This window comes from Cyprinus carpio, chromosome B23 (genome assembly GCF_018340385.1).
Source record: "Cyprinus carpio isolate SPL01 chromosome B23, ASM1834038v1, whole genome shotgun sequence".
Taxonomy (NCBI): Eukaryota; Metazoa; Chordata; class Actinopteri; order Cypriniformes; family Cyprinidae; genus Cyprinus; species Cyprinus carpio.
Window position 1 is genome coordinate 19956666 of NC_056619.1, and position 11808 is coordinate 19968473.

Genomic DNA, 11808 nt, shown 5'->3' on the forward strand with positions numbered 1-11808 from the left:
CAGTTAATAATGAGATGGATAAAAGTGGGCCGAAGAAGATCTTTCTGTGGCCCCCGTCTGCTCGCTAGACCTGATCCGCACGTGCTCTGTTCTGCTGTCTGGGAGTTGCGGCCCAAAGATGATGAACAAAGCAGTGACTGCTGGGTAAGCTGGCACTGGGGGACGACAGCTCACTCACAAAGCTGGCGTGCCAAGAGCCCTGAGGAGAACGGCATAGTAATGGAGGAAAACCAGAAAGCAGTCACTAAATCTCCTTATATTAATACAAAAAAATTAACTTTGCGCAAGAAAATTAAAAACACTCAGTTTGTGTACAAAAACTGAAAACGATTAACGGATTCACTTGTAGTCAAACTGCTTCAAAGTTTGCACAATGCATTGGAATGTTGCAAGATGCAACAACAATCTCTAGTTCCAACAATAAAAAGTCACAGGCTCGTAAAAAAAAAAAAAACACTTGTGCAATGTCTGCTCCAGTGTTGTGCTGGTCTGGAATAACCGTTAAAACGGCACAAATGCCCTCGACTGTTGATCTGATAAATGCCCCCACCCTGTTTTACACAGGCAGATTTTAAATGTCACCACAAAATCATTTCCTCCCAAAGGATATGGTTGAAATCAACATCAGTAAACCAGCTGCTGAGAGGTCAGCCATATCTAGAGCACTTGGCTTGACTCGCAAAAAGCCAGCTCTGCACTACCTGCTGTGCCAATTAATGCACTAACTATCAAACCAGAGGGAAGCTGAAGTGGAAGCATAACAACAACATGCTAAAGGGTGTATTTTAAAGAAGTGAAGACTGGGAATCGTGTTAAATTTGATGTACCTTTATTTATGTCTAACACTCTCAATACAGTTTGAAGTGCATTTTTTCCACTTAAAACTCCACTTAAAACTTGTCATATCAATTTCCACACGAAAACATTTATCTCTTTATCTAGTAAAACATCTATTACATTCTTGTAGAATAAATTACAATATTCATACAAATAGGGCTTCCAGCAACAATTAAGCAAAAATGTTACTTTTGTATTTGATAAAGCATCCACGCCACTAGGTGTCAGTGCTAAGTCTGAAATTACCATTGTATCCACTAAATAAACATGAACTTGGTGGCTGTGTCCATAATTGCATACTCTCTGATAAGGTACTTCTTTTAAATAAGTAGTTACTTTGTGGCCATTACAAAGTATAGATGTTTGTAGTATGAATGTCATCCAGGTATACTATATTCGCCATGTTGTCTTTGTCATGTGACCTACAGCGTCAGTTGGGTTGCTTCATTGTCATTCACAAATCCTCTCCCATTGCCTCATGGAATAGTAAAGTGTCCAAAAGTAGGAAGTCATCCAGGTACTTTTTGCCTATTGTTTTATGAATATTGTGTTTTTGGACTTTTCTCACATACTGTTTTTCACCAAATACACAGCAGGATGTATTTAATTTCACATGCAGTCATTATGCTGATTTTATGTAAGGATATGCTGTCCCCTCATTAATAATGTATAAAAGTTTATACTTCAAAAAGCAAACAACCTCTTGTAGGAGAAAACAGTCTGGAAAATGCATCTAAGAAAGCACAAACAATGTCATTCAACTGCAAGCCACATTTTCTTATGTGACAGGACAACAATTTCAACCACCCCATGACATTTACATAAACACAGACTGTGGTTTTACCTTTTAAATCTCTTGATACCAAATTGTAACCACATCCCCCAAGAGCTATAATTCACACATTCACAGAGACCAGAAAACATCCCATAGCGAGTTGCAACTGTTGGCCGTCGACACCTCTGAGGGAGCTTTCTCAGCATGGAGTCCCATCTTTACACTTAAAAAGAGTAAGAGGGGCCATCAGGTGCAAACAATTAGCATCAGTCGCTCACCTTTGCATGCTATGCCTTGCGTCCTTTGTTTGTAATCCTGCAGGCAATAAACGAGCCATCTAAATGCTGTCTGATTGGAAATTCATTGTCATTGCCAGCCCAGCAGGGGCCTGATAAACCAAAACAGAACAGATCAAGATGATAATGATCTACCCAAAGTGTTCATCAGGAACAATAGAGATCTGCAGTAGTCCACGCATCAACCCCAGGCCATTGTGGAGCCCAAGGGCAATGCATCTGCAAAGTTGACTGGGCCATTTGTTCTACCGTGATCGAACACATGCCTGTTTTTCCACCAGGGCACTTGTACACCCTTGCACACAAGAGCCTTTTATACGAGCCTGCCAGGTCCAACAAAGTCATAAAAAGCAGACATCTTGTCAACGGTAAAGACAATCTAACCCACAGTCCCAATCAGCTAAGGTTGCACCCAAATAGTGGACTATAATTTTACAACAGGCCAATCTGATTGACACTACCATCACAGCCAAATGTAATCGGGCCAAAAAAGCTAAACAAGGTTTTATCGAGAACCCAAAACATGAATAAATAAATACAGATTTAAGTCACATGGAAAAGTTTCACTACTGAACCGACGCACAAAGGACTCTATTGTACAGACTCCATGGAAAACACTAGTCGTCGTAGGGAGAACCTGGGTGAAGAATAGCTTGGCAGCCAACGTACACACACCCATCTCCAGCTGGATGCAAGACTACAGACAACAGACAGTCTAATCCATGGAGGAAGAGTGAAAATGATAAATAGCAAATGAAACCCTGGTAGAGCTGAAGTAGATCTCTGTATTTAGCAAAGGCAAACTGAGCTCAAGGACAGAGGTAAATATTGATGTAACAATGACCTTCTTAGAGAGAGTAAACTTTGTGAGAATGATGACCACAGCTGAGGACGACCTACTGTACACGATATCAGGGCCAAACCATCAATGATGTAATTCCAATGTACCGTTCTATACAAACATACGATACAAGACAATGGGACGTTCTTAAGAACAAATGTCTTCGAAACTTCAAAACGAAATTTGTATTCCCAGAAATACTTCAATAATGTTCTTTCCGGGATCAATCCCGGGTTGGGAACCTAGTAATATTGCCGGGTTCAGTCCCGGAATGAGCTCTGTGTGAACAAAAGCCAGAACCAATGCAGTAAAGGGTGTTTTGTAGTGATGATGCACGTTATCGTGTGATTCTTTTACCAGGTGTTTTGAAGGCAGATCAACGTTCGCAACAAAAAAAAATATGTGCAAACTGTAATGAGATTGTTTGCCAACTTAAGTGAAAGTTAACGTGCCTAGCGTTTATCCTGATGTCACGTGTCATTACGGGACCTTTACGGGTTGTGTGTGAACACACGCACATATTCCGGGAAATCACTAGCAGTGTGAAAGGGGTAAAATCTAGTGACCCGGGAACAATTGCTGGGACACATTACCCTTGTATTTTCCAGAATCACAGTGTGAAAAGGGCTTTAGAGGTTGATAGATGGACAACATCTTTTAAAATTTATCTTAAGAACTTCATAAAAAAAAAATTCTATAAGATTTTTGTGAATCTAGCCCCAGGAGGTCATTATCAGAAGAGTGCCGAAGGTTTTGATAGCCAACGCAACTTGGTAAACCTCAACTTTTGGTAATAAAACAGACAGAGGCAGGTGAGAAAGTTTTTTGTGTTTTTACAGTAATATTCCTGCCATTGTGGCGGTAAATTTGTTGCTTTTGGCCACTAATGCAGACAGTCCAGCTCCTCGGATTCAACCACAAGCTTCAAGTGGTCGCCAACAATCATCAAACACCAAAAACCATCTTTTTGAACATCATAAACACAAAAGGAATTTATGCATAGGAACACGTTATTCTTTGAAAACAACACTTATCATCCGGGGCCATGCAAACCCCAGCAGGAAGAGAGATGGTGGTGTTCGGTTTCTATTGTTTCTGCAATCCAAACATTTCAAATAAAGCCATTTCGTTTTCTGACATTCAAACCTACATCCAGTCCCTGATCTTTGCCCTTTCACGGTACAGAGGATCATCTTCTTATCCAAAGGTAAAGAAGACAGAATGAGGAATGTGGTGTACATCATTTTTGGAGGTAAAATAGCTGTTGGGTTTCTGACAAGAACATACAAGGAGACACTTGTTGCAATAATCAACTAAAAGACTTGAGAATATCCTCAAGTCAAGTTATCAAGTAGGACATCTAGCCATTATTTTTTAGGACAAATTAGGTTTATATACCAGACCATCCGGATGAGGCCCATATGTAGGAATTGCACTGTTCTTCTCTCAGCATTCAAGAACCATAAATTTCTCTTCCATGTATACAGCTGTTAAGCCCCCTGACACCAAGATCATGAACCCTGTCCTCAGGCAGTTCTCAGTGGTGGTCTGCATACTGGCTAATTCTATTAATGCGTGCCAAGGAGTACTATTCTCCTCAGACTATCAGGGAGTGGATGAGGCCAGGAGTGAATGTTTTGCAAAAAAAAGAAAGATTTAGAGAGCAAGAGAATGAGGGAGAAGAACATGCAGGACAGAGAGTTTATACCTGACACCAGATTCTTCATTTTAAGAAAAAGAACACTGAGTCTTCAGACTTCTGGCTGCCGCTGTTCAAATGAAGTTTGGAAGACAGGCTTTTCCATCCCACTTTGACTATGATTTCACTAAAATATACGTAAATCAAACCTCTACTTTTTGAAAATAATATGGAGGCACTCCACTGGATCTTAAACTGCTGTAACTTCTAACTATAGCATGACGTAATAGAAAGGTCCTAAACTATATATTTTCACTCAGTGTTGGGTTGTCCAACTGATTAATCAGCTAGTCAGTTTAAAGGAGGCCCTGAATACATTTGTGTCCTTCAGACCGCATTCAGCACTGCATTTCTGAAAAACATTGTAAGCCAAGTAAAAGGTAGAAAACATTGTAGATGTCACTGGAGCCAATCTAATTAGGTTCACGATGCTTTTGGGAAACACAGCCCAGACCTGGTTCTAAAGGGGTTTTCCATAAAAGACATGTTTTTATGCTCAAAAAGATGAAATCCTGATGTTCATCTAAATGTTTACATATGCTCAAAGTTAAAAAATATTTAAATCCAAAAATGCACAGCCATTCAATATGGTAACTGTCAAAAATTCAACAAATAAATATAGTAAACAGCTAAAATATAATACATTAAATGCTTTTATTGCATAGATGATTTGAAGGAGCGAATTTAGTGAATGTGTATGTTTTGACAGCACTGAAACTTTAGAGAGGATCTAAGATAAAATGATTCCTAAATTATTTTAATAAAATAAAATTAACTTCAAAACCTTTTTTTTTTTTTTTTATGAAAAATAAAATTAATGAATAAAACACACACAAAAGATCAGTTAGTCAATTTCAGTAGCCCCTAGACAACTGCTGGTCGACATACAGCACCGGAAAATTAAGAAATACACATTCTATCGAACGCCTGGGAAGAAAACTCTTGATATCCTACATTCTTTCACCCCTTCGCTCAGGCTCCAGTTTGAGGGCCATCCATCCTCCACGACGCCGACGACATCTCAGGAGTGAAAAGTTCAGATGAAGTCATCATTGAGAGAGCTGCCTCTTGCCATGACTTCACAGTTCATAAGAATGAGGCCAAGATGCCGTGTAGGAGTCAGGGGGTGTACGGTCTAGAGTATTAGACTGGAAGTACAGGGTAAGGAGTTGAAATACCATGCCGAATTACATCATCATAAACCCAGAACGGAGAAACACACTTATAGGTGCACACACACTCCTCTGACTCATTCAACCATGCGTCATGCTCTAAATCATTCGCCGCTTCTGAATCGCATCTTCGCCAGACACACCATGGCAGACTTAAACAATAGCTGGAGGGTCTGCCTTAGATAAAATGAGCAAAGAAAGACAATAAAAGACTAAAGCGAGAGGAATGGAGAAGTCTCCCTGAAAATAACACCCCCAAGAAACCAGATCCAGCATGAGCCCACTCTGACTAAAGCCCCTTTACAGCTGTGCACGGCCAGACACAGTCCAGCAGACAAACACAGATGGAGATGGCTGATTGTGGCATGTTCTAGTCAGGGCATGCATGATTATTACTGCAATCATACCTCCGAAGTCCGAACAGTGCCGCACAGCTGTCTGCAGCTTGAAAAGAGAGTAATGCAGCCAAAGGGCAGGGAAACCCAGCAGATCAGCATTGTGATTGAATGGCATGCCTCATATTTCCCCTTAGATTTATCAACTCATATGTCCACAGAGATCATATCTACAGGTGGAAGGTGATCGTGTGTTCTTGCAATCGAAGCTAGATTACATTTACGATAACTGCTGCTCCATTCAACAACATTCTCCATTCAAAGCTGTGCCAAAGGCAGAATGCAGGTATTTGGGCTACATATAAAATCATTTATGCATCATATTGGCTTAGCATTACTATTCAATAAGCAAGCACTTAAATGGACAGTTAATTCAAAATTCTGTCATAATTTACACATGGTTTTTCAAACTTGCATGCCTTTTATTTTCTTTGTGGATAACAAAAAAGTTATTCCTAAAAATATAATGTTTTTTTCCCATACATTGGAACATGGTCCAATATTGATTTGGACTCTTTTAGCTTGCATTGTATAAACAAAACCAGTTGAAACACTCTTACCAATATCTTTATGTTCCACACAAGAAAGTCTTACAGGGTTACACCAACATGATTAAATGATGGCTTTCGTTTATAATTATAATAACAGGATATCTATAACTTAACATATTAGCCAAGCAGTGAAGCATCACTTAATATCAGTCTTTAATCCTCAGAACATGCATTCTGTGACTTATCTACATCATTGAAAAAGTTCAGTTTTTTCCCAAGGGTTACTCATAATCTAGTAAAGTTAATCTTTGAATGGTTGGAGATTCTCTTGTTAGATTATGTTGAAGGTTTAAGTGACCATAACACATGCAATCAGGGATAATTATAGGGGGCGATCTTCATTCCTCTTTAGGAGAGCTGGTACCTTACTATGACATCATTAACTCTAGTCAATTCCTATTTATAGAAAAACCACCAGCAATGCCACTGATAGAGGCATTGTCATCCGCTCACATCTAGACATGCACACACACTTCAAACTTGCGGTAAACAAACACAAAGCCACAATTTTAGGACTGTCGCTCCCCAAAGTTGGTGATACGCTTTGATCTGAATGGCAGTTCACAGACTGGGCTGGGATTGTAAACAACAGTTGGGGGATACCCCTGGTTTCATTGCCCCCAGAGTACATTTAGAGACCCTTAGTTGAAAAACTTGGCTAGTCTTCCTTCATCACATTAATAAAAAAAAAAAAAACACGGTACCTTTCTTGGATTTGAATGACAGTAACCTTTCATACTATGGTACTGTACTTAATACAGAGGTGTGTCACTACATTAACATTTCTAAGATAAAAATGCATATGGGAAAAACTTACATCACAGTCATAGCCGGATAAACAGCAATAGCAGGGTGGACAAAAAACACCAATATGTGGCTTTTAAAGTTATTAAACAGCATTTACATGGTCTATAATTAAATATCTGTATATAGGGCAATTAGTGAACTTGGTCTAGTTGTAGGACTTTTCTTTGAATGCACGCCAAGCCTCTTTAATTTCAATATATAAAATAAAAGAAGGAAACCTACCTTGAGTCAGTCATGTAAAAGTCCACCGAGTACCCGAAGTAACTACCGTTGGGTCCTGTGTACACCGCTGGGTTCTCCACATCCAAGTTGAAGGCAACAGACAAAGGTAGAAGAATCAACAGTGAAAGTCCCATTGAAAAACAGCTCGGTTTGTGTGAAGACGCTGAAGTCTTTGGACGGTGCCTTTTGGAGCCCATGGTAATCGATATTTCACAACCCACTTCTTTATTAAACTTCTCTCAGAACAAAAGAGGGCACTTGAGCGGAATTCTCCTGAAGATGCTGCCTTACGCAAAGCGCGTGCCTCAGCGAAGCGTATCGGTCTGATCCTTGTTTTTCCAAGCGCTCTGGTACCGCGCCTCCGTCTATCTGTCCCCTTCTCTCCTTTCTGCGTCCTCCCTTCAGCTTAATTGAAGGGGTATTAGGAGGAGGTTCAGTTCTTCCACTCGTGACAAACTCACATAGAGGTGGAGCTAAGAGCACAATTCACAAAGTGGAGGAAAAAAAGCGGTACAACATCGAGTTAGATAACTTAATTAATCAAATGAGTAGACATGCGTTGAATAAAGCAACGAGATTAAACCATTTAGGGATTTTTTTTTTGTAGAAATTTTTGAAAGCTGATATTTAAATTATATTAAGTTTATTAAAAAAAAAATACCTATAATTACATTTTAAATTGAGTATTTTAATAATTATGTTCAATGATACACTGTGCCATTTAAAGCTAAATTAAACAAACAAACAAACAAATAAATAGGAAAAAAACGAAGACATTTACTTGTCCTGAAAGGATGATGTCATGACAGTTTTTACTTATGGTTTTAGTAGGCATATTTAATGTTTTGATGTATAACCTGGGAACGCATCGTCAAGAATTAGCTATGGATAAAAGATTATGTTCACTAAAATTACAATAAATAAATAATACTATCTTAAATAAGAAAAATAAAACAAGTAGAACATGTGTGACCTGTCCAAGAGTTTATCTGTCCACTTGAAGCACTCTTTGCATAGTGGTCAAAGATAGCTGAATGAATGATTAACATTTTAAACAATGAAAGAGCTGTTTTCAAAGTGCGTTATCCTCCAAAAAACGATCTCCAAACTTGCTGCCTTCAACGTGAACCTTCTCAGCATCGAGATATAGACGCTAAATGCTGATAAAGCTTGCCAAGAAGCCATCACTGATTTGAAGTAATACTACAAATTCTACGTGTAGGTATTAGACTATGAGTCAGTTTTCATTTGGAGAAATGTTGTTTATAATACACAAGCCTGTACACTGAGCAGTCTCCATTTATAGATCTGACACCGTCAAGACACACGGAGCAGGGAAATAGCGCGTCTCTGAGCTGTAAAAACCCACCCAGTGTTGCCAACTTAGCAATTTTGTTGTTAGATTTAGCAAATTTTCAGACTACCCTAGCAACTTATTTTTCAAAAAGCACACAGCAACAAATTTATCTATTTTAGAGCTATTAAAAAGTTTTGGGCAACTTTTAGCAACTTTTGTAAAGTGACTCAAATGATAAAAAGACACATAGTTTCATCTAAATTACACAAAAAGAGGAAACCATTGAACAGCTAGCCAGCCAAGCAGCACATCAACCTGGAGAGAGCTAGAGAAAAATGCCTAACAGCAACCTCAAATGTGCATTAAGTTGCTACTTCCAATTGGTCAATAATAAATGTACATTTATGATACAGCATGTTATTAGCTTGTAATTGTTGTTCAGTATAGGTACACTGTAATAAAAAATATGTGGAAAAACTGAAAAAGTACTAATTAGTACTAAAAAGTACAAATTTTCTGCCAGGATGTTATTCATTAAGTTGTAACCTGTAACCTTAAAACACAAAATGCAATGTGGAATTTAAAACACAGGTAAAAATACGTAGGCCTATTGTTCCTTCATATAAACAGTACATTGTGTCCTATCTTTATAGACTTTTGTGTAGCACACTAATTAACTACCAGTACACTGCTTAAAACTATAAATGTTCAGAATGTGCAGTATTGCTAGTTAATAAGAAAATACATAAAATGTGTAACTGTTCGATAATTCAGTGTTATAAAAAAAATCTGATCATAAAGATGTGCTACTTGTTTCTTTTACAAATTAAAATATTTTATGTTTATAATATTTTCATGAACAAATAACATTTAAAAAATATTTTTCACTGAGGTTTGAGTAATATCGTTGCGTATTCCACATAAAAACGCTGTTTTGTGTAATGGTTATGCAATGACGTCATCACGCAATGACATCACAACGTCATTTAGCAAATCGAGCAGCCTCTAGCAAGTTCTCCTGAAAATGAGTTGGCAACATTGAAGCCTCCACACCGACTGGAATTAGATTGTGTTGTTTTAGTTGATTCAGCCTCTGCCCAAGGGATTGATGTGGGGAGCCAAATTTGGCTGCGTGGCTACAGGGAACTCGCCGTGAGAAGCCTTCTATTTGGGAAAGTAGGGTGTGAAGGGGGAGCTCACAGCTGTCGGACCACAGCCACACCACTTTCAACCAAACTTTTCGTCTTGTTTAAATTCAGACCGACCACAAAATGTTCATTCATTTCATACTAACGAGGTTCGATTCGTGAACGAATCCTTCCTTTGAATCCGACATATAAATGAACCACAAAATGAATCTTAATGATTCATTCGCGAAAGCGATGCTTGAGTCAACTCACTGAATCAATGAACTAAGAATCTCCTTCTAACCTATTCGATTACGCACAAAACCACACATGAAACCAGATGTGGTTTCAATAAACAGTATTTTAATAAAACGGAAAACCAGCGCCTTTGATTATTTTTTCATTAAATATCGCGTTATTGAAATGTTTAGATCGTGTAATATGCCACGCTGATGGGAACGACGTGATAACGTAATGGCGAAAAGAACCACTGAATCGGTTGTTTGAAACAAAGTTCGAAATGATTCTTTCCGCTCGAAAAAAAATATACGTATGTATACTCACGCATCTCATCACTAATGTAAAGCGTTATCAAACTAGACTGGCCAAAGTAGGCCTAAAATCTGAATGCGAGAAGTGCTGGTGATCGCGAAAAAATTATCTTTAGGCTACCTGTATGACCACAGCATTTCGATAAAATAAACAACAGCTCGAAGTCAGCTGGCAGTAACCTATGGAATACTTCGTAGTAATGAACACTTTGCGAAAGATAGGAATTCCCTAGATTTTTCCCGAACTTTGCAAACACAAAAGCCCAGTCTAGGCTACATTTGACAGAAAGCAGGTAAGCAATAATAATAGTTAATATTTATATGTTAGGTTTCTAAATATGTTACAAATATGTAAAGAACATTTTCTGAAAGTGCTGAATATACTTTACGGGGCTTTTTAAAATATATATTTAATTTTTATAATTAGCTGGGCAGGAAGTTTTGAAATCTGAAATGTAGTGGTGTAATAGCGCAATGATTTTTTCTTAAGAAATTCCCCTTAAGACCCTTAAGCCTATACCTTCTGTAATTTGGGTTTATATTGTTCTTCACTTTTTTACACATACTTGATTTCCGTAATACAAGCCATAAAACATGCAGATATACTGATGCAGAGTGACGCTTACATATACAAATGTATGTACATGTATCCTGCTGACACTATAAGGGTCAAAAGTTTGAGGACCTCTGAGAGACTTCAGCATATACAGTTTAGAGAGCGATAAATGGTTACATGATCATTCTGTCTGAGAGTCAGCCCTCCTACTCCAGAAGGTTTTCCTCCCTATTACCTGAGAGACTGTAAATTCTTGACACTAAACACATTATGTCTGCTGTGCACCTCATCATCTGGCACCTTGAAGAGAATGAATGGTGTACATTTCGCAAATCGCATAACAAAGCATCCAGAGAAACACAAAAGGAAAGCCTTCTAGATAATGTAAAGCCATGCCATGAGAGACCTTTGTACATATCTGGTATTGCAAATGTTGAGTTGGAATAACAGGAAAAGATTAAGTAATGGGGCTGGATGTGGGTCAGTTTTTCTTTTCACGGGCTCTGCAAAGGGGTGTTATGTCTGTAGGATATTGCTTGGATGTTGTCATCCATGAAGGGGCATTAATGTTTTTAATTTTTTTTTCACAGGGTTTGATGAATTAAAGGGATAGAAAAAAAAATAACATTTTTGCAATCCATATTGGCTTGCTAGATACAGTGTTCCACAAAAGAATGAAGGT

At 38.3% G+C, this 11808-nt stretch overlaps 1 protein-coding gene across 1 annotated transcript in view; it reads right to left on the reverse strand.

The window, feature by feature from the left end:
- LOC109065256 (integrin alpha-5-like) overlaps window positions 1–8050 on the reverse strand; it is a 46379-nt gene extending 38329 nt beyond the window's left edge. The window contains exon 1 of the mRNA XM_042750095.1: window positions 7596–8050. Within this exon, the coding sequence (XP_042606029.1) occupies window positions 7596–7792 (197 nt within the window). The 5' untranslated portion in view covers window positions 7793–8050. The remainder of the gene's footprint in view (window positions 1–7595) is intronic.
- Between the last annotated feature and the right edge of the window lie 3758 nt (window positions 8051–11808).